The sequence below is a fragment of the Myxine glutinosa genome, chromosome 7 (genome assembly GCF_964187855.1).
Source record: "Myxine glutinosa chromosome 7, kmMyxGlut1.1, whole genome shotgun sequence".
NCBI classification, from domain to species: Eukaryota; Metazoa; Chordata; class Myxini; order Myxiniformes; family Myxinidae; genus Myxine; species Myxine glutinosa.
Genome location: NC_136267.1, coordinates 52006417 through 52030644, shown reverse-complemented (window position 1 = coordinate 52030644; position 24228 = coordinate 52006417). Strand labels below are relative to the sequence as shown.

The 24228-nt window shown below is 41.5% G+C and overlaps 1 protein-coding gene across 1 annotated transcript in view; it reads left to right on the top strand.

Moving 5' to 3' along the window:
- The first annotated feature begins 370 nt into the window (after positions 1 to 370).
- Positions 371 to 24228, top strand: part of LOC137431222 (uncharacterized) — a 29860-nt gene continuing 6002 nt past the window's right edge. The window contains exons 1-4 of the mRNA XM_078781700.1: positions 371 to 584; positions 1010 to 1090; positions 3015 to 4463; positions 23720 to 23911. Coding sequence (XP_078637826.1) covers positions 441 to 584; positions 1010 to 1090; positions 3015 to 4463; positions 23720 to 23911 — 1866 coding nt within the window. The 5' untranslated portion in view covers positions 371 to 440. The remainder of the gene's footprint in view (positions 585 to 1009; positions 1091 to 3014; positions 4464 to 23719; positions 23912 to 24228) is intronic.

The following is a 24228-nucleotide window of genomic DNA, read 5'->3' as shown; positions in this document are numbered from 1 at the left end:
TGTTTGTTTTCGTATATGTTTTTGTATAGGTGTATGTGTTTGTGTACATGTATGTGGTTGTATACGTATATGTATTTGTTTTCGTATTTGTGTTTGAGTACGTGTATGTGTTCATGTATGTTTATGTGTTTGTATACGTATATGTGTTTGTATACGTGTATGTGTTTGGATACGTGTATGTGTTTGTGTATGTGTTTGTATACGTGTATGTTTGTGTACGTGTGTGTTTGTATACGTGTATGTGTTTGTATACGTGTATGTGTTTTCGTTTGTGTATGTAAGTATGTATGTGTACACATGTGTCTCAGATGATGTAATATTTAAGAATGGGATCCGAGCCCAGACCCCCAGTATTAGTAAAAGCAGCAACAATTGTTCGACAATCTCTGCTCCAAGTGCCATGTCTGCGCAAAGCGGTGTAAGGATATCCCTCCCCTCTCATGGGCCCTACCCGCTCGCTCATCTCATCTCATTCCTCCCCTGTCTCATCCCCTCCCACCCTCCGATCGCCGTCCTTTCACTCTCGCTCCATTCTTCTTCCCCAGCGCCCGTTCGGCTCTCGCTGCCTCGGAGGTGAGCAGCCGGTGAGTCGTAATCAGCCTGTCCGAGACCCTTTTGTACTTTATCCTTGCATTGCGAATTGGGTTCGGGGTTTGAATTGAGCAGGGACATCGTCTTGTCGTGAGTGTTGTCCCCAATCGTTGAGTTTAGCATGTACACGCGAATCTCTCTGCCTTTCCGTGTCCTGTGAATTATTTATTTATTTAGATCCGTCCCCCCCTTTGGTAATTATACAAAGTTTTCAAAACAAATACTTCGTGCAAATTAAGGTACTTGGTAGAAATCAGAATGACAGTTCATTGCTATGAGCAATCACAAATGCTTCATGAAGTTTCATTTGCATTTTTCGGTACCTGTGAATCATCTCACCTGTAAACGTGTGCCAATAATGGCGGACAAATGATGGATTTTTGACGTCAGCAATATGTTTGTCGTCGTTGCCGTACAGGTGGGTCAAACGACAATGGGAGGAACTGCAGAAGCTGCAACGCAAACTCCCAACTCGTTACACTTTTGGTACAATCAACAGGTGAGCTGAATAATTTAATTTCATTTTGACGTCATAATAGCATTATACCTACTATATTATGAGCCTGACATTTAAACTCTTTCCATTTTTATATTTGCTTGTTTTGTTTCCCTTTATTTATGAGATTGGTTCAACTTGACGTGGACGTGTACCTTGTGATGAATGGTAACTTCGACACTACCTACCAATTGTCAACTTGTACAAGTTATATCACAAACAGAAACTCTTGGGTCAGTCAAAATGAGACCCTCGAGTGGCCTATAGTTTGCATTTTTGAACGAGGTGGCCACGTGGTCTTGCAGCCCCTTCATTTTGTACATTTTCACATCCATCTGTGAATGGTTCGGACCAGTCAAGGGAGGATGTCATTGGCAGACAATCAGCGTACTGTGTAAATTACAGCAGGATTGATGTTTATGTTGACCACAAATTGCTTCTTCGATGCTCCTATAGCCCTCTTCGTGATCTCGCTTTCCACCATTTTGATTTTCCAGGAAAAACAGGAATTACGTGATTGTTCGTTACGAACACTGTAAATACAAATATCCTCAAAATGTGTTAATCTACATACGTTATATCTGGAAGGACCTGCATTTTTTAGTGTTGTCAGGATGGCGGAGAGGATCTCGGCCTTGCTATAAACTGTCACCCCGGTGTTTATCAGGAGCCTGGTGTTGGCTTAGCGGTTAGGGTGCGGCTTGGGATCCCAGGATCCTGGGCTCGAATCCCGGTCGATCGCTGAATCAACGCCAAGGGGGTTGACTCAGCCTGTCATCCCTCCGAGGTCGGCAAATTGAGTACCAGTTCACTGGTAATTGCCTGTGTGTCGCAAGAGGTGACTAACAGGGTTGGTGACAGGAAGGACATCCGGCCATAAAACATTGCTTCAAAAAAGGGGGACCAGGGTGCCCGAAAAAGGCTAACCCCTGCTCTGCGGGGAAAATGGCCTCTAAAGGTGGTTCCAGTGTTTATCAGGCAGCACGATTCATCAATGTATTGGTGAATCAGGTTGTAAGGTTTGATGTTGATGAATCAGGTTTTTTTTTTTTTGGTTTTTTTAACCATCCCTCGGATGGACGTTAAGTGGGCGTTCCGTCTGCCATCATTAGTTGGTGGACGTTAAAGTCTTCACGGTGTCCTTCGTGAAGAGTAGGTGAGCTGTCACCGGCACCATGAATAAATTACAAATTCCTGCCCTAACCTACAGGGGGCGCTGCATCAGCCCCCATCAATTGTGCAAATTGGCAGCCATGCACATGCACACAAAACAGAGTGAAATGACTTACATTTTCAAAACAAAAGTTCAATATAATTTGAACCGCCACGAGTGGAAACATGACTTGCATGATTCAAATTGTTCTTCCTTCACCTGATGAGTCTTTTCTTTTTTTCGAGCTTCGTAGCACTCGCTGCTTGGTCAATGTAAGGTTACCTTCTGTAGATCAATCATTCAGGCTTTAAAGGGCTGCATGGTTTCAATACTGGTTATAAAAAAAATAACCACCTTTAGAGGCCATTTTTCCCCGCAAAGCGGGGGTTGGCCTTTTTCGGGAACCGTGGTTGTTGTTGTTTTTCGGTCCCCTATTTGAAGCAATGTTTTACGGCCGGATGCCCTTCCTGACGCCAACCCTTTTTGCCGCCTTTAACGACAAACAGGGAATTACCAGTGAACTGGTACTCAATTAGCCGACCTCGGAAGGATGACAGGCTGAGTCAACCCCCCTGGCGTTAATTCAGCGATCGACCGGGATTCGAACCCAGGATCCTTGGATCCTAAGCCGGCACCCTAGCCGCTAGCCCAACACCAGGTTTCAATACTGGTTATATTGATTGGAAATTTATTTTTCAGTTTCTGTGTAATATATTCATCCTTCTTGAATCTTGAAGCATGGTTTTTTTAATGCTTCCCTTTGTACATTTTCAGGAGTTTGAATGCATGTGCTCCAAGGACAGGAGTTTCAAAGAGGCAAGTACGCAATATGATGCTGGAGATGTAGAATTGCTAGAAGCACCTCCGCCGTCCCCTGACCACTGTGGAACCATTCTGGATTCAAATTTGCCTTACAATATGCTGCCTGTTGACCATTTTAACCTGGTGGATGCTACACCTGGCCACGCTACACCTGGCCACGCCACACTTTCAGAAGAAAACGAAGGACCTGATGACCTGCAAACCATTTTGGCCAGAGACTGCCGCCCTCACAAACGTAAGCGGACACCGACGAAGCTGGTGCACTTGGGGCCAGATGAAGATGACCAACGGTCTAGTTCAGAAATGCAAAATGAGGATGACAAAACCCCCTTGGTGATGCTTCCACGCATGATCGATCTTCAGCAAACGATCCACAGCAGACATGATGCTGGCCGAGGAGCCTTTCTCGGAGTAACTATGGATGTTATGGATGAGGAGACATCCATCAAGGTTGAAACGACCTCAGAAAGTCCTATAATGTATGACTCAGAAGGTAGCAACCTGCATTCAGTGAGTCCTGGTTTGTGTTTGCCTGTGGATAGAATGGGAGGCTCTAAACCTGAAATTGAGCCATCGGAAGTCAGAAGAGAGGAGGAAAGGGAGATTGTGGATGTAGATACAAATGGTGATGAAATGGGTAACCATGAGGTAAAGACTTATAGTATTGATAATAACAGTGGCAATGCTACGATCTTTCCTTATGACCAGGCCGACATGAATGCCCATGTGGATGAGACTTACTGTGTAGCAACAGCAAGTGGACAACGACGATGGCAGTGCCGTCTCTGTGAGAAATCGTATACATCCAAATACAACCTGGTGACACATATCCTGGGTCACAGTGGCATCAAACCGCATGCTTGTTCACAGTGTGGAAAGTTCTTTAAACAACTCAGCCACTTACACACTCACCAGTTGACACACGCCGGAGCTCGGCCACATGGCTGCCATGTCTGTGGCCGTGCCTTCACGCAAACGAGCCACCTCAAACGCCATCTCATGCAGCACTCGGCTATCAGGCCGCACGTGTGCACACTGTGTGGTCGTGGCTTTGCCTACCCTAGCGAACTTCGGGCTCATGAAGCCAGGCATGCAAATGAGCCACAGCGACCCAGAGGGCCAATCTGCAATGCGTGTGGCCTGGCCTGTTCTTCTGCAGCCATGTTGAAGCAACACAAGGCTTTGGTACATCATGAAGTGACTGATAATCTTAGAGGACAACCTGCCAATTCCAACCCAGTAACCTTCTGCTGCCAGGAATGTGGCCGGACCTTCCAGTACCGAAGCCAGCTCCAAAACCATGCATTGTCTCACTGTGATGTGCGCCCGTATATCTGTGCAGAATGTGGTATGGAATTTGTCCAGTCACATCACCTCAAGCAGCACATGCTTATTCACAAGGTAAGTAATATTTTATATTATCTATGTTCATTCGATTAGAATAGATTGTGCGAAGTTCAAATTAGTTGGAAGTTGAATGTGAAAACATATTGAGGACACATATGGCATGGCGGATGAACCCTCAAGCAAAATTCATAGTCGAGTTTTCGAAAACTTTTCTTTAATTTGTTGAAAGATGTATCTTTTTCCCATTATTATTTCCGAAGATTTCAGTGAATAACTAGAACGGCACTGTAATCGGCTTGTCCTTGTCACCAACCAAACTCATCCACAAAGTTTGTTTTTTTTGTCATGATTTGTCCATAACTTTTTGAAATATCATGCTATACAGTATATCGTGTTTGGCCCTATCACTCAATGATGAAGAATCACTTTAAAAAGTTCTCGTATCCGGATTCGGATTAGAATCTTCACCAAAATTTAATCAATTATACCTTGTCACACACCCAACCTCTCCACCAACTTTCATCAGCATCCGTCCACAACCTTTTGAGATATTGTGATATATATAGTTTTTTTGCTATAATATCTCTGAATGGTGAAGAATCACTTAAAAAATTCTCAGATCCGGATCTTCACCAAAATCTAATCATTTTGTCCTTGTCACATACCGAACCTCTCCACCAAATTTCGTTCGAACCCATCCACAACTTTTTGAGATATCCTGTTAACAAGCAGACAGACAATAAGGCGTTAGGTGATAGCCTGACAGGTATGACAAAAAAACGAGAGAACCTTGACCGTTGACTTTGACCTTTGACATATACAGTCAAATAACATTGACACCCTCACTTTTGTCCTTCGGAAGCGTTAGCGAGTTATCGCACTCACAGACAAGACAAACAAACAAGAAATATGCCTTGCATAGTATGGTACTTGCAAAATCCCGAAAATAGGTTGTTGACCTTTGGCCTATGTTGACCTAAAAAATGATTATTGGTTGAATTCATTGATCTGATATGCAAATCCTCTTCAAATTTCAAGTAAATTGGATGGAAATTGAGGATTTTGAAATTTCACCGAAGTTGTTGACCTCTATGTTGACCTTTTGGCATATGTTTACCTAAAATAATTTTGGTGGTTGAATTCAATGATGGAGTATGCAAATCCTCTTCAAATTTCATGTCAATCAGATGTGAATTGACAATTTTTAGAAATTTGGCCTGCGTCGACCTTTTCACATTTAGACCGCAAAAATAGTTGGTGGTTGAATTCAGTGACCTGATATGCAAATCCTGTTGGTTCACGAATTATCAAACAGTGACCACTATATTCGTCATGGGTGTGTGTCTGTCTGTCTGTCTACAGCATAACTACCCGATGATATCATCCGATCTTGATGAAACCTGGGTGGGAGGTTGATATCATGATCTGGTTGTGTCCTGCCTGGAGTGGGCGTATTGCGCCCATTGTGGGCGGAGCCACGCCCGAAAAAGATGTCTTTTTAGGGGGTAATCGAGTTCAAGCTACATATTCTTCTCCGAGGGGTTTGGTGGAATCTGGCAGGGGTTTCGGGATTTGGTTAGGCCAATGTCATGTGTCTAGCCCCACGGAGCTCGATTTTTCATTTTCGCCCCAAGGTCAAGGTCACAAGGTCACGAAATTTAGAAAAGTCGATTTTTGATGGTTTTATTACATTGTTCGCTTCCTGATAGGGTGAAATGTCGTACATGATCTTATATTATCACATACATCATGAAATACAAGTTTTCCAACAAATTTCAGAATCTTCGACCGACTCAACCTTCGACCGAATCTTCGACCTTTGAAGGTCACAGAGGTCAAATTTTCAAAGTTGTCGGAATCAAACCAAATTTTCGGTATTGTGTAGCTAACTAACCTCATAACTGATTATACATTATTTTCTATCTCATTTCAAGGTCAGTAACCTTCGTTTTGACATTTCAAGGTCACAAAGGTCAACTTTTCAAAGTTGTCGGAATCGAACCGAATTTTCGGTATTGTGTAGCTAACTAACCTCATAACTGATTATACATTATTTTCTATCTCATTTCAAGGTCAGTAACTTTCGTTTTGACATTTCCAGGCCAGCACCACACACAATTACGTACAGCTGGCTCTTAAAAGCCTGCGCATGCAGCGCATTGGGGCCCTTTGTAAATAGGCATGTACACCGCATGTCGGGGGTCGACACCTGCCACGTGGGCCCCCGACCCCCCAGTCTGGGCCTGTTTAGGTTATAGTCCGTCCTTTGTCATTGAATACCGCTCGCTCGTGAACCATCGTCTCCTGACGTTCAAATTTCAAAATCCATCTGATGAAAATTGAGGATTTTAGAAATTCCACTTAAGTTGTTGACATTTGGCCCATGTTGACCTTTTGACCTCAAAATCAATAGACTTCTTCCTCATGACCAACTCTACCATTTGGTGAAGTTTCGTAAAGATCAGTTTAAAATTGTGACCTGGAGGCGATTGACAGACAGAATGGCGCACAAGACCAACCAATATACTTGAAAAATCTTTGATTTTCGCAAGTAACAAACAAGACAGACCGACATGACGAAAATTGAAGCAACCATACAGACAGGGGTGAAAACATAACCATTGTCCGATTCTCTCAATGGTGAAGAATCTCTTACAAAATTATGTTAGCTGGATCTGGATCTGGATTCTCACCAAAATCGAATTGATTTGTCCTTGTCACATACCCAACTCATATACACCTTCGGTGGTGGAGTTAAACCCCCCGGTGGTGGAAAAGTAAAGTTAAACATTTTATAAAGAGAGCATCCTTCTGGAAGTATAATGCACTGAATGAGACTTTATGTTTTCTTGTCAAAGAATCGTGTGTGTGTGTGTGTGTGTGTGTGTGTGTGTGTGTGTGTGTGTGTGTGTGTGTGTGTGTGTGTGTGTGTGTGTGTGTGTGTGTGTTTAGTTTTAAAATATAGGCTACTTCCAGCTTAAGATACAATCTGCAGTCGGTGGAACCTGTGAAAAACTACCACGGGCAGTGTCAGGTACCACAATGGGGTCTGTAGGTAAACCAGGTAACTTATTTTATTTTTGCAATACCAGTTCATCACTTGGGAATCAATGGCCTGGCATGATGAAAAAAAAAGTTGGGTAACCTGCAGACCATGCTGTGGCAGCTGGCACTGCTTGTGTGCATTGGGCAGTCCTGTGGTTCATAGGCTCTGCCCACTGAAGACTAAACATTTATCTGAGTGAGTCTGTGGTTAGAAAGAGATTATATTATGCAGTGCCCTTCCTGAATAAAATGAACATCCCTGATTGTAAACAAACTTTATTTTAGCAATATGTGATGACAACACATTGATTACATGTGTTTGTAGCTGGTGGCTTGTCCTTTGGCACCACACAGTGCTTAAACCCATGGAGGCATCAAATCAATAATATTATGAATGACAGGCTGATACAGATTTTTGCCAAATGTTTAATATATTTTATTGCAGCTCTCATATATAAAATAAACACTCTTACCTATACGTACTAGTAAAGCATTATTACATTTGTGGGGGTAGTAATGAAATACCTTCAGGCCAGGTATGATTGCATAGGGTAGTGTGCTCTGACTGTCATGAAGAAGAAGAAACCTGTAACTTAAGTCAGCTCCATGTGTCCGTTAAGGTTGTATGGTTGTCTCCATGAGAGGGGTGGGGCTATACTAATTAGTTAGGGTACAAGAATAAAATTCCCTGTATGTAAATCCCCTTTGTGGTTTTTCCTTTGTTCCTTAAGACATACACCGAGCCTGGTGTTGGCTTAGCGGTTAGGGTGCCGGCTTGGGATCCTAGGATCTTGGGATCTATATCACGGTCGATCGCTGAATTAACGCCAGGGGGGTTGACTCAGCCTGTCATCCTTCTGAGGTCGGCAAATTGAGTACCAGTTCACTGGTAATTTCCTGTGTGTCGCAAGAGGCGACTAACAGGGTTGGCAGCAGGAAGAGCTTCCAGCCATAAAACATTGCTTCATTAAGGAGGACCACGGTGCCGGAAAAAGGCCAACCCATGCTCTGCAGGGAAAAATGGCCTCTAAAGGTGGTTCTTATGACATAAACCACACCAGCCATGCACTCCGCACCTTAATAAACCCCATAACAAGCAAACGGATTCAGACATTTGAACGCTGCCACTGGCGCCGCCAGCCGAGTCATTGCAACACCAAGTAGGCAGGGCAGTGGAGGCCCTACCCCGAGAGGTGATGATTGGTCAGGGCAATGGACTGCTATGATGGACTCTTTGATTGGACCGCGTGTGGATGTCATCAGATGACGTTGGAGACCAGGGAACAAAATGGCAAAGCGGCCGCCATTTTACTCTCTTGCGCTGGGTTTTCATGAGAAGCGGATGCATCTCTGGGAGTTCCGAGATTTGTAGTGCACAGTTGCACGTCCTTGCAGCTTCTTGACTCGGACTCTCATAAAAGTCAGTGGCAGTCCGTGCACTCTCTCCCTCGTGCTGGCTTTGTGGCGAGCGGATGTTGTTACCTCTGGCTCTCGGCTGCACCTGGCTCGTGTATGCTTTTGTGAGGAGAACCTTTTGGAGCTTTGGGGAGCCTTTGCCATGTTGAAGGAGGGGAGGCCGTGCGACTTGGTGCTCTTCTGGGGAGCTGAGGACCGTGTTGTGCTGGCTGGCCTGGGATTGAGCGCTGAGATGTTTGGCTGCCTGCGGCAGGGCTCGGTGCTCGCGTGATTGATTGGCGCCATTGGTTGAGCACTTCGAAGCGCGGTCCTCTCGTGGACCGATCCCACCAAAGTACTCGCGATGCCGGAGCTGAGTATCAGGCAAATGCACCTCACGACATTTTGTTACTTTCATTATTTTATTATCCGCTTGTGCTGTTATACGAGTCTGTGTGGCGGCACCCCAATTTAGGAATTTTGTTTTAACCTGCATTGCTTGTCCCTGGCATTATTTTCATTAAACCTGTTTATTTGTTGCATTTTTATTCCGTGTCGGGCTTGTTTGATTATCGGGGTTTGGGGACGCTCCAGTGTAAACCGTGCACGTAAGCTTCGTCACCCCCCCCTTCCCTCGCACGTATTAAATAACACCGCCACAGTTGGACTGAACGCCTCAGAGTCAGAGTGTAAAGCTTGATCGGCCATTCATCACCAGGGGTGTTAACTCCCGGGAACAGGACAGCATTTTGCAGCATGGGACACATTTACTGCAGGAAGATGTTGCCCATGCCATATATCCAAAACCACCTATGCTTGGAGGAGATGAAATGGGCTGCAGCCTCTTGTCTGTACACCCATAGAGTCCTGAAATTAATGTCATGGAACATGACTGGGAATGTGGATCAGAAGCTGTGGAAAAGCACATCCAAGTAATACACAAGAGCTGCAACAAGATGGACTCATCATTTGCCAAAATCTGGATCAGACTGCCATTACACAATATCACTGATTTGATACATTAATGAGTTAATGCCAGAAGAAATGCTATCACAGTATCGGATATTAATGCGTCGGCCATTTGATTTCAATACAGATATAGAACTTTGATATTGATGAGATAAATGAAAATATATATCAAATAGAACGACACTCGGTGCATACCTCTGCATTTGATACCTCTGCAACATTTGATGCAACATTTGATACCTCCGCAACATTTGATAAACAGTGCATCTGCATACCTCCGCTAGGCTGAACAGTTTACGTTTTCTATCCCACTGATAGTCACATGAAAAAGTAAGAACACCCCATGTAAAGTTTTGACTTTTTCAACATATTTCAACATACAGCTATTTGATCTTCATTTCAACAATATTGACAGATAAAGGTGATATAATATAACAAATATCATGAAACATTTACATTTTGTAGTCCATTGTATAATTTAAATAAACATAAATGCAAATTTCGCATGTGGAAAAAGTAAGTACACCCCTACATTTATCACTACTTCAAATACCTAAAATTAGAATCAGGTGCACCAGCTCAGGTGCAAATGATTAGAACATCGTTAGAGAGGATCTTGGAGGAACCTGTCTTATTTAAACCTCAGACATTTAGTTTGGTTTGCTCTTTGTTGTTGAAGTGTGCGGCATCACCATGCCTAGATCAAAAGAGCTCTCTGAGGTCTTCAGAAAGAAGGTTATAGATGCCTCCGAGTCTGGGAAGGGATTTAAAAAGATCTCCAAACAATTTGAAATCAAACATTCGACTGACTGGAAGATCATCTACAAGTGGAGAAGATGCCAAACAACTGCCAACTTGTTCAGGCCAGGCCGCCCCAGCAAGTTCAGCCCGAGAGCAGACCGCAAGATGCTGAAAGAAGTCTCTAAGAACCCGCAGAATGTCATCACGGGACCTACAGGTAGCTCTTGCCACTGTTGATGTCAAAGTGCACGAGTCTACCATTAGAAAGAGGCTGCACAAATTTGATCTACATGGGAGGTGTGCCAGGAGGAAACCTTTGCTGTCCAGAAAGAACATCAGGGCAAGACTAAAGTTTGCCAATGAACACCGAGGCAAAGACCAGCACTTCTGGAACAATGTGCTCTGGACAGATGAGTCAAAGGTAGAGCTATTTGGCCACAGTACCAGAAGACATGTTTGGCGAAAACCAAAGACAGCATTTGACCACAAGAACCTGATACCAACTGTAAAGCATGGTGGTGGAAATATTATGGTTTGGGGCAGCTTTGCTGCATCAGGGCCTGGGCAGCTCCCCATCATAGAAACAACTATGAATTCTTAATTGTACCAGAGGGTGCTTGAGGGTAATGTGAGGCCATCTGTCGAACAGTTGAAGCTCAACCGAAGGTGGACCTTGCAACATGACAATGACCCTAAACATACCAGTAAATCCACCAAGGAATGGCTGAAAAGAAAGAAATGGAGGGTTCTGGAATGGCCAAGTCAAAGCCCGGATCGAAATTCCATCGAGATGTTGTGGGGAGGGAGGGGGGGGGGGGTTGAAACGAGCTGTGCATGCAAGAAACCCCTCAAACATCGCACAGCTGAAAGAATTCTGCTTGGAGGAGTGGGCAAAAATTTCTCCCAGTCGATGTCAGAGACTGGTAGACAGTTATAAGAAACGCCTACTTGAGGTTGTTTCTGCCAAAGGGGGCAATACCACCTATTAGAGCCAAGGGTGTACTTACTTTTTCCAAATGCGAAATTTGCATTTATGTTTATTTAAATTATACAACGGACTACAATATGTAAATGTTTCATGATATTTGTTATATTATATCACCTTTGTCTATCAATATTGTTGAAATGAAGATCAAATAGCTGTATGTTGAAATATGTTGAAAAAGTCAATACTTTACATGGGGTGTACTTACTTTTTCACGTGAATGTAGGCCGGATCTGCATCCACACCTTATCCAAAATCAAATCAACTTGTTCTTGTCACTTAACCAACTCATCCACCAAGTTTTGTCTGAATCCGTCCACAAGTTTTTGAAATATTATGCTGATATATTGTTTTTGGCCCTTTCTCTCAATGGTGAAGTATTGCTAATAAAATTATGTTATCTGGATCCGGATCCGATTCTCACCAAAATCAAATTGGTTTGTCCTTGTCACATACCCAACTCATCCACCAAGTTTTGTCTGAATCCGTCCACAAGTTTTTGAAATATCATGCTATACATTGTTTTTGGCCTTTTCTCTCAATGCTGAAGAATCACTTAGAAAACTAGAACAGCACTTAGTAGAGAGCATACCTACGCTTGGTTGGCCATGTCACTCGATGGTGAAGTATCACTTAAAAATTAAATAATTCTCATATCCGAATCCATATTCAGATCTTCACCAAAATCGAAACGATTCTTCCTTGTCACACACAAACCCTGTCCAACAAGTTTCGTCCAAATCCATCCATAACTTTTTGAGATGTCCCGCAATGTATAGTTTTTTGGCCCGCTCTCGCAATGGTAAAGAATCACTTTAAAATTTCTAGTAGCCGAATCCGGATCTTCACCAAAATCTAATCATTTCGTCCTTGTGGCATACGCTACATCTCTGCCAAAGTTTGTCCGAATCTGTCCCCAAATTTTTGAGATATTTTGTTCACAAACAAACAAATGGACAAACAGACAGGGGTGAAAACATAACCTATATCCATCCACCTTTGGTGGTGGAGGTAATTATGTTTTCTGGATCTGGATCCGGATCTTCACCAAAATCTAATTGATTTGTCCTTGTCACACACCCTACCCATTCACCAAGTTTTGTCTGAATCCATCCACAAGTTTTTGAAATATCATGCTATATATTGTTTTTGGCCCTTTCTCTCAATGCTGAAGAATCACTTACAAAAAAATGTTATTTGCATCCGGATCTTCACCAAAATCGAATTGATTTGTCCTTGTCACATGCCCAACTCATCCAGCAAGTTTTATCTGAATCCATCCACAAGTTCTTGAAATATCATGCTATATATTGTTTTGGCCCTTTCTCTCAATGGTGACGAATAACTTACAAAAATATGTTATTAGTCCCCTACCGGTGTACACCGGAGGGGACTATAGGTTTGCACGCCGTCCCTCCGTCCCTCAGTCTGTCAGTCCGTCACGCAAAGAACAGTTTTCCGGACTTATTTTCTAAACGCTTAATGCTAATGATTTCAAACTTGGCACATGGTTTCCTCATGATAAGTTACAGATCGAGTTCGAACTTCACGACGTTTCGATCATTTTTGACAAAGTTATGGCACTTTGAACTTTGGGAAATCTGATAATTCTGATGCTCCTTAACTCAGTGCCATTTAAAGTTTTAATTTCCTTTAAAAACCAATTTCTCTGCAATAATAGGACCGATTGAGATCAAATTTTAACCATAGGGGGGACTCGGGCTGTAGAATATTTTAATGTTAATTATGACCTCACAGGGCACGTGGTTCGGCCGTCATATTGTTTTTCGTGAAAACAGGAAAACCCTTTTTTCTCTGCAACGGCTGAACAGATGGCGGCCAAACTTTGCAGGCAGAATCGCATACCCATGACGAACAAAAAAGTCAGCAAGCATGACGTCATGCGTCACATGGTTTCAGAGTTATGACGTTTTTAAGCATGAACCTTTATAACCGAGCCCCTCCATCATTTTTGATCCAATTGAGGGGAAACTTCACAGATCTGTTCAGCATGTCAATCTACTAAAATGTCATTTTGGAATTTGCGATAAGTCACGTGGTTTGGCAGATATGGTTAATTAAACGAAAATATTTTTAAAATGGATATCTCTTGTTTATTCTGGAGTTCTCCTCAAGCCGCACCGCGTGCCCTCAGCCTCATCTGCGAACGTCAACAGCCCGACACATCGCGCGCTTTCCGGAGGGGCGGAGCCAAGCTGAGCAACATATATATATATACATTGATCATTGATCGTGAACCGGAAAATATAATAAATTACTGATATTTAGCGACTCGAAAGGTTGTTTATCAACAACTTATTTTGTCGTGCTTCTGCTGACCTGTCTGCAAGGTGTATAAATCGAAGTCCCGAGTACGAATCACAGGTGAGCCCGTCCTGAGGTAATTAGCGATTGGGAACGATTCAAAACCTGTGGGGAAATAACCCTTGGTAATTTCCCCAACAGTTTTCCGGATGACAGACTGCCGGTCGGGGACATGTATTGCATTGCAGCGCAATACTCAGAATGCTTGTTTGCATCCGGATCTTCACCAAAATCGAATTGATTTGGCCTTGTCACACGCCCAACTCATCCAGCAAGTTTTGTCTGAATCCGTCCACAAGTTTTTGAAATATGCTATATATTGTTTTTGCCCATTTCTCTCAATGCTGAAGAATCGCTTCGAAATTTATGTTATCTGGACCCGGATCACCAAAATCTAATTTATTCGTCCTTAACTCATACCCAACCTGTCCACAAAGTTTTTGCTGAAGCCATCTATAACGTTTTGAGATATCCTGCCGACAGGGAAACAGACAAACGCATACTGGGATGAAAACATAACCTCCATACACCTTTCGTGGCGGAGGTAAATATTGTAACGTGGATAACCTTTTTAACAATCATGGATGATTTCAATGTATTTTTTGCCCTTTTTGAAACAATGTTATTCATCTTGGAAGTGTTGTTTTTATTTCTTGCCTTCTTTTAACAAAAAATCCTCGGTGGGGTTTTCGCTGGCACTGTAGGAGAGGTTTATGTTTCATTCAGTTCTAGTTCCGCATCCAAACTTCTGCTTTCGAAGCTTTTTTCCATCTAATAAGCCTTTTCGAAGATACAAGTGCAGCAATATTCTTGAACACCTGCGTGTAAGTTGGACTGATAAAATGGAAAAGAAAAAGTGCAAATCTACTTGTGTTTTCACATCCACCCTGTGTTATCTGAGCTGTCAGGCACTTTTCATGCTTGGAAATGCAGCAATGTTTCTGTTGTTGTTGAAAAGTTCATATGTATAATGGGAAGTTTGGCCCATCAGATAAAAACTGCAAAATATCTGTTGTTGGGTCGAAGTTGCTTATCTTTATCAAGCTCTTGAGATGAAAAATACAATTCCAAGTGAACGCATGAACTAGGAGGTAACTTGAGTGGAGACCTAGGGATTTCCTTGAATCCAGCACCTGCGGATCCGGAACTTCTCTCCAGCACAACATGGTACACCATGTTGCAATTCGAGACAAAAAAAGAAGAAATTATCCAAATGCTTTTGGAACAAGTGAATAAATATTGGGCAGATGACATCGAGCTGGTCTTCCGAATTAAGCAAGTAGGAAAAAAAATTTTTTTAATCCTAAAACGCAGACAATCCTGCAATCAGCAACGAACTTTTGAGGACTTGTGAAAGAGTGATGATGAGGTTTTTATCTGCTTTTAAGTTTAGAAGTAATAATGTTTCATTTGATTGACAATTGATTAGGTGCAGAGGATAAATTAGACTACGATCAGACAGCTCGGAGACAGTGATAGCTCTTCTAGGTGTGGTTAGGAGAGCAGGAAAATTCTCATGGAGACGCGGAATTGGTTGGGTGAAGAAAGCGGCTCCGAAGACAACAACAATGGAGCAGGAAGGAAGGAAGGGAGAGGGAGAATGGAGCAGAGATAGAAAGCCGCTCCTGTGCCTGGGAAAGACCCTCGGGAGGGAAGCTCGGGCCAAAAGGATGAAGTGAGACAGAGCGAGCAAACCGAGACAGAGTACACGGAAGGGTGGAGTGCCGCCTGGAATGGTGGGGTTACAAAAATGGAGAAAAAACGTTTACATTTCCAGCTGCAGAAGAAACGGTGATAAAAGAAAATGTGAGAAGAGGAAAGGGAAAGGTGGAGCCGATTACACAAATGAGCAACAATGTCCGTGGAGATTAAATGAAAAACAGAGACCTTTTCGTTCCAAAAACTTTATTCCCTTGTCATGGCAGCAACTTTGATATGGTGACGTTTCCAAATTCTACAACACGAAGTAAGACCATTTGGCCTGTATTGACAACTGAATGAGGCTGAAAGGATGGTACAGAAGTGGTACTCTTATTGTACACCGCTCCTTTCCTATGCCATCTCCAGGCATTGCAAATCGTCATTGCTGGGCACCGAAGGGGGCTCGTCAGTGACGCGCGCTGAAAGGGAGTCCTCAGTTTTCACTCTGGTTGTTTGTTTGTTTTCATCTTTCTTGTTGTACACCGCTCCTTTCCTATGCCATCTCCAGGCATTGCAAATCGTCATTGCCAGGCACCAAAGGGGGCTCGGCAGTGACGCACGCTGAAAGAGAGTACTCAGTTTTCACTCTGGTTTCTTGTTTGTTGTACACCGCTCCTTTCCTATGCCACCTCCAGGCATTGCAAATCGTCATTGCCGGGCACCGAAGGGGGCTCGGCAGTGACGCACGCTGAAAGAGAGTACTCAGTTTTCACTCTGGTTTCTTGTTTGTTTTCTTGGTTGTCCGGACGATATCTCAGCCATCCTTTGAGCTAGGAAGCTGAAATTTCGGCACAGTAGTGAGCAAGTCCTTTGTCAAATACGGTATTTTTTGTTTTTTGAATAATCAATTAATTGAGGAGTTATTTAATTATTAGCGTTTAATTAAGTACTTATTTAATTAATTAAATTTCATTTATCTTCTGACCATTATTAACTCAGGCACCTTTTGAGTTAGGAAGCTGATATTTGGACATGCCAATGACCAGGTGATTTGGCTGCAAAGGATATTTTTGATTTATTAATTAATCAATTAATCGATTAATTATTTAATTATTCGATTAATGACAAAAAAAATTTTTTTTTTTAAGTTACAGATTCTGATGAAATAGTGGTAGTTTATGTGTTCTCTGACCAAATTGATTAATAATTTAATTTTTTTATGATTATTGTACACCGCTCCTTTCCTATGCCACCTCCAGGCATTGCAAATCGTCATTGCCGGGCACCGAAGGGGGCTCGGCAGTGACGCACGCTGAAAGAGAGTACTCAGTTTTCACTCTGGTTTCTTGTTGTACACCGCTCCTTTCCTATGCCATCTCCAGGCATTGCAAATCGTCATTGCCGGGCACCAAAGGGGGCTCGGCAGTGACGCACGCTGAAAGAGAGTACTCAGTTTTCACTCTGGTTTCTTGTTTTCTTGTTTGTTTGTTTTCTTTCTTGGTTGTCCGGACGATATCTCAGCCATCCTTTGAGCTAGGAAGCTGAAATTTCGGCACAGTAGTGAGCAAGTCCTTTGTCAAATACGGTATTTTTTGTTTTTTGAATAATCAATTAATTGAGGAGTTATTTAATTATTAGCGTTTAATTAAGTACTTATTTAATTAATTAAATTTCATTTATCTTCTGACCATTATTAACTCAGGCACCTTTTGAGTTAGGAAGCTGATATTTGGACATGCCAATGACCAGGTGATTTGGCTGCAAAGGATATTTTTGATTTATTAATTAATCAATTAATCGATTAATTATTTAATTATTCGATTAATGACAAAAAAAATTTTTTTTTTTAAGTTACAGATTCTGATGAAATAGTGGTAGTTTATGTGTTCTCTGACCAAATTGATTAATAATTTAATTTTTTTATGATTATTATTTATTTATTTTCATTATTAATCATTTATTTATTTTCTTTCTCATTTGGCCAATATCTCAGGCACCTTTTGAGCTGGGAAGCTAATATTTGGACATGAGTGACCAAGTGATGTGGCTATCAAGGATATTTTTGATTTATTGATTAATCATTTCATCTATTAAGTATTTATTGATTAATCGATTAATTATTTATTGAGTAATCAATTAATTATTTAATTTTTTATAAATGACTTATTTAATTAAATTTCTAAAAGATACATCTTCGGATGAAGCACTACTGGTTTAGTTATGCGATTAGCCAATTGATTATGAAAATATTTTGTGATAATCTTTTATTGATTTTAATTATACAATTAATCAATCAATTAGTGTACACCTCTCCCTCCCAATGCAGCCTCAATGAGCTGCACTGCGGTATTGCCGGGCGCCGGAGGCGCCCCGGCAATGCCGCGCTGCAGCATATTTAATTATTTGGCATGGGGCGGTGTACTTTGAATGTATGTGTACTTGTTTGTTTTCTTTCTTGTTTTCTTTCTTGGTTGTCCGGACGATATCTCAGCCATCCTTTGAGCTAGGAAGCTGAAATTTCGGCACAAGAGTGAGCAAGTCCTTTGTCAAAAACGGTATTTTTTTTTTTGATTAATCAATAAATTGAGGAGTTATTTAATTATTAGCGATTAATTAAGTACTTATTTAATTAATCAAATTTCCTTTCTCTTCTGACCATTAACTCAGGCACGTTTTGAGTTAGGAAGCTGATATTTGGACATGCCAATGACCAGGTGATTTGGCTGCAAAGGATATTTTTGATTTATTAATTAATCAATTAATCGATTAATTATTTAATTATTCGATTAATGACAAAAAAAATGTTTTTTTAAAGTTACAGATTCTGATGAAATAGTGGTAGTTTATGTGTTCTCTGACCAAATTGATTACTAATTTAATTTTTTTATGATTATTATTTATTTATTTTCATTATTAATCATTTATTTATTTTCTTTCTCATTTGGCCAATATCTCAGGCACCTTTTGAGCTGGGAAGCTAATATTTGGACATGAGTGACCAAATGATGTGGCTATCAAGGATATTTTTGATTTGTTGATTAATCATTTCATCTATTAATTATTTATTGATTAATCGATTAATTATTTATTGAGTAATCAATTAATTTTTTAATTTTTTATAAATGACTTATTTAATTAAATTTCTAAAAGATACATCTTCGGATGAAGCACAAGTGGTTTAGTTATGCTATTAGCCAATTGATTATGAAAATATTTTGTGATAATCTTTTATTGATTTTAATTATACAATTAATCAATCAATTAGTGTACACCTCTCCCTCCCAATGCAGCCTCAATGAGCTGCACTGCGGTATTGCCGGGTGCCTGAGGCGCCCCGGCAATGCCGCGCTGCAGCATATTTAATTATTTGGCATGGGGCGGTGTACTTTGAATGCATCTGTACTTGTTTTCTTGTTTTCTTGTTTGGTTGTCCGGGCGATATCTCAGCCATCCTTTGAGCTAGGAAGCTGAAATTTTGGCACAATAGTGAGAAAGTGCTTTGTCAAAAACGGTATTTTTTGTTTTTTGATTAATCAATAAATTGAGGAGTTATTTAATTATTAGCGATTAATTAAGTACTTATTTAATTAATCAAATTTCCTTTCTCTTCTGACCATTAACTCAGGCACCTTTTGAGTTAGGAAGCTGATATTTGGACATGCCAATGACCAGGTGATTTGGCTGCAAAGGCTATTTTTGATTTATTAATTAATCAATTAATCGATTAATTATTTAATTATTCGATTAATGACAAAAAAAATTTTTTTTTTTAAAGTTACAGATTCTGATGAAATAGTGGTAGTTTATGTGTTCTCTGACCAAATTGATTAATAATTTAATTTTTTTATGATTATTATTGCACACCGCTCCTTTCCTATGCCATCTCCAGGCATTGCAAATCGTCATTGCTGGGCACCGAAGGGGGCTCGGCAGTGACGCACGCTGAAAGAGAGTACTCAGTTTTCACTCTGGTTGTTTGTTTTCTTGCTTTCTTGTTTTCTTGCTTTCTTGTTTGTTTGTTTGTTTCTTGGTTGTCCGGGCGATATCTCAGCCATGCTTTGATCTAGGAAGCTGAAATTTCGGCACAATAGTGAGCAAGTCCTTTGTCAAAAACGGTATTTTTTTTTTTGATTAATCAATAAATTGAGGAGTTATTTAATTATTAGCGATTAATTAAGTACTTATTTGATTAATCATATTTCCTTTCTCTTCTGACCATTAACTCAGGCACCTTTTGAGTTAGGAAGCTGATATTTGGACATGCCAATGACCAGGTGATTTGGCTGCAAAGGATATTTTTGATTTATTAATTAATAAATTAATCGATTAATTATTTAATTATTCGATTAATGACAAAAAAAAATTTTTTTTTTAAGTTGCAGATTCTGATGAAATAGTGGTAGTTTATGTGTTCTCTGACCAAATTGATTAATAATTTAATTTTTTTATGATTATTATTTATTTATTTTCATTATTAATCATTTATTTATTTTCTTTCTCATTTGGCCAATATCTCAGGCACCTTTTGAGCTGGGAAGCTAATATTTGGACATGAGTGACCAAGTGATGTGGCTATCAAGGATATTTTTGATTTATTGATTAATCATTTCATCTATTAATTATTTATTGATTAATCGATTAATTATTTATTGAGTAATCAATTAATTATTTAATTTTTTATAAATGACTTATTTCATTAAATTTCTAAAAGATACATCTTCGGATGAAGCACTAGTGGTTTAGTTATGCGATTAGCCAATTGATTATGAAAATATTTTGTGATAATCTTTTATTGATTTTAATTATACAATTAATCAATCAATTAGTGTACACCTCTCCTTCCGAGGTCGGCCTCATCCTCATCCTCCGAGGTCCTCATCCTTCCAAGGTCGGCTAATTTGAGTACCAGTTCACTGGTAATTCCCTGTTTGTCGTTGAAGGCGGCAAAAAGGGTTGGCGTCAGGAAGGGCATCCGGCCGTAAAACATTGCTTCAAAAAGGGGACCAAAAAACAACAACTACCACGGTCCCCGAAAAGGCCAACCCCCGCCTTGCGGGGAAAAATGGCCTCTAAACGGTGGTTTTAGTGTACACCTCTCCCTGGTGTTGGGCTAGCGGCTAGGGTGCCGGCTTAGGATCTCAGGATCCTGGGTTCGAATCCCGGTCGATCGCTGAATTAACGCCAGGGGGGTTGACTCAGCCTGTCATCCTTCCGAGGTCGGCTAATTGAGTACCAGTTCACTGGTAATTCCCTGTTTGTCGCTAAAGGCGGCAAAAAGGGTTGGCGTCAGGAAGGGCATCCGGCCGTAAAACATTGCTTCAAAAAGGGGACCAAAAAACAACAACAACCACGGTTCCCGAAAAAGGCCAACCCCCACTTGCGGGGAAAAATGGCCTCTAAAGGTGGTTTTTCTCCCTCCCAATGCAGCCTCAATGAGCTGCACTGCGGTATTGCCGGGCGCCGGAGGCGCCCCGGCAATGCCGTGCTGCAGCATATTTAATTATTTGGCATGGGACGGTGTACTTTGAATGTATCTGTACTTGTCTTTCATCTTTCTAAGTTTGGTTTTGATTCCCGACCTGACCATATAAACTGGTGGATCGGTGCTTCACTTCTTTGGCACACCTTGACCTCCTATCCACCAACGAGGCCTTCATCTACATCTTGATGGAGTACTGCTCTCCCCTCTGGCCTGGCTCACCTGCCTCAGACCTTGTTCAATTTGACGCCGTGGAAACCAAGGCCTTTAAGATACTCGGAATCTCGCGTGCGGAAGCTGAGTCTATGGGCCTATCACTTCGCCATTGCAGACAGGTTGGTGGACTCTCTGTCTTCTACCACCTCCTTTCTGGTCTTGCACCCCCTGCTCTTTCAGCGATTCGTCCCCGCCAGGTTTCTGCAGCATACGCACGGTCCACCTTCAACCCCCTTCTGGTGAAACTCCCTAAATCCAGGATCACTGCTCACCTTCACTCATTTGTTCCTCTTTTTCCACGACTGTGGAACCAACTTCCACATTCTCTTCATTCTCATTGTTCCCCCCCAGTTCTTCATGAGACATGTTCACCACCATCTCAGGTCATCCTCAATCCAAATCGATGATCTTTTCTCCTCTCGATAACTCCACAGCAAGCCCTCCTCCTTCCAAATTTCCAGTTTATCCTTCCTGAGAGTTTCCTTCTACACCCATCTTGGCCACCCCATGCGTCCTCTCTTGCCCTCCATCCCTCCCCACACCCATTGTTTGTTCAAGTCTCCCTCTGTTTTGTCCTTTGGCTCCGTTGTTGTTCCCCCACCCCTCCATCCCTCTCTGCTGTTCCTTTGTCCTGTTACCTTCGAATCCATTCAGTGTACCTGCTCTTCCACGTCCTTGACTCTGCACAAAAATAAATATATCGATAAATAAATTGACAACTGCATGATAAATGTTAAAGTTCAGCTCTTTTAAAGATATGGTTGCTGATGCATCAAAATGGTTGTGAAGGTTTTCTGGGAGAACCAGGTTTGAAGGAAGTTTCAATTTCATAGATGAAGAGAAATATAAAAATTGAGACATGGCTCATTGTAAAGAACTCTCCATGGGGAATAAAATATGTAAATGATGATGTCATAGGTGCCTCCATTATGACGTCATAATTCGACAAGTACAAAACTTCATCCTATCAAGATGAAATTTCTTGAGCGTCATGTCGGCATAAATTGGTGGAGAAAGAATAATGATGACGTCATCGGTCACGTGGTTCGGCCGCCATATTTGTTTTAACACAAAAGCCTTAAAAACCACCGAAAATACATCCTGGTGAGGGTCTGCAATCTCTGATTGCTCTTTTTCTTGTTTAATAATTGTGTTGGGAAACAAAAACGATGATAAAGGTATATAAAGGTATCGGTGTTAGAAAATGTATGAATGTCAATTTCCATTTTAATCGAGAAAGTTTTGTGGTGTTGTGGGTTGGCAAGATGGCCTGAAGGTATGCAGAGCCAACACTGAGCTGCCTAGCCTGGGTTCGATTCCTGATCCCAGCTATAAACTGTCATCCTGGTGGTTCAAAGGTCGAGTAAGGCATCAATGTGTGTGTCGTCCCTCGGATGGACGTTAACCATTAGATTAGCTGGTGGACGCTAAAGATCCCGTTATCCGACAGGTTATTTATTTTTCTTTCGCATGCAGGACTTTTCTGGTGGGCTGTACTTTTTTTTCACTTGTTTACACTTTTTCTGCACTTTTTAAAATAATTTTTTTCATATTTTTTTATTCTTCAGTAGGCAGCCGCAGGTAGATAAAGTGGCGGATGGGACTGCTGTGTCACCTATGCAATTCCCTCTGTAGTTTTTTGCAGGAATTTGGTATTTGGACAGGGTGCCGGCGATAGCTCGCCTACTCTTGGTGCAGGTCACCTAGACTATAAACGCAAATAACCTCAAACGACATTCATCTAGTCTGTGGTTTGGATTTCGTCTAGTACATGAAATAGGTACACTGCCTGCCTCCTAAAAAAAAAAAAGGGCCAAAAACATGAGGCCCTTCATCAATTGCAAATAGACTACTGCACATGTTGATAGACATGTATAAATGACCTGAACATGTGAGCATGTGCTATCACCGAGTGTGCGAACACAACCTTTGAAGAGTTTCAGAAAGAAGGAATGTGCCTCACTGCAACAATGGTTTTGTTTTTACCTGTGCCACCAAAGGTGGATGGAGGTTATGTTTTCACCCCTGTCTGTCTGTGTGTTTGTCTGTCTTTTTGTGAACAAGATATCTTTAAAAGTTGTGGACGGATTCGGACGAAATTTGGCAAAGATGTAGCGTATGTGGCAAGGATGAAATGATTCGATTTTGGTGAAGATCTGGATCCGGATCCGGCTACTAGAATTTCTAAGTGATTCTTCACCATTGAGTGATGGGGCCAAAAACGATACATAGCAGGATATCTCAAAAAGTTGTGGATGGATTTGGACGAAACCTGTTGGACAGGTTGAGTGTGGGACAAGGACGATTCCATTCGATTTTGGTGAAGATCTGGATCCGGATCCAGCTTGTATAATTTTTTAAGTGATTCTTCACAATTGAGTGATATAGCCAACCGTATGCTCTCTACTGAGTGGCGTTCTAGTTTATTTTGTTTTTTACAAGATGACAGGTTAAGGATGCATTCGTCTTTTTGTTCACCGCGAGATCAATCTAACGACCTGTTCCTTTCTCTAGGGAATCAAGGAGCACAAGTGCGACGTGTGTGGACGTGGCTTCACGTTACAGGCCAACATGAAGCGGCACATGCTGACCCACAGCAGTGAACGACAGTACGCCTGCTCGTTGTGCCACAAAGCCTTCACTCAGAAACAAACTCTCAAAGCCCACATGATCGTACACTCAGAGAAGAAACCTTTCAAGTGCAAGGTGAGCAATGTCGAGCACCCCCAAACGTCAATCCCTCCAAAAACATCGACTGTAATATCTTACGATTTAAAATTTGGCAATTCTCTGCATATGTACAGTGGCCTGCAAAAGTATTCACCCCCCCCCCCCCCCCCCCACCCCCCAACCCCTTCCAAAGTTTTCACATTTTGATGCCACCTGAGCTTATTTCATGAAGCTTTCAAATCAAACTTAATATATAGACTTTTCACAAACTACTCCAAAGTGATAAAGCTAAAAAATGCAGATGAAATGTGAATAATGTAGATTAACAGAGAAAATCAGATGATTCTCAGTTG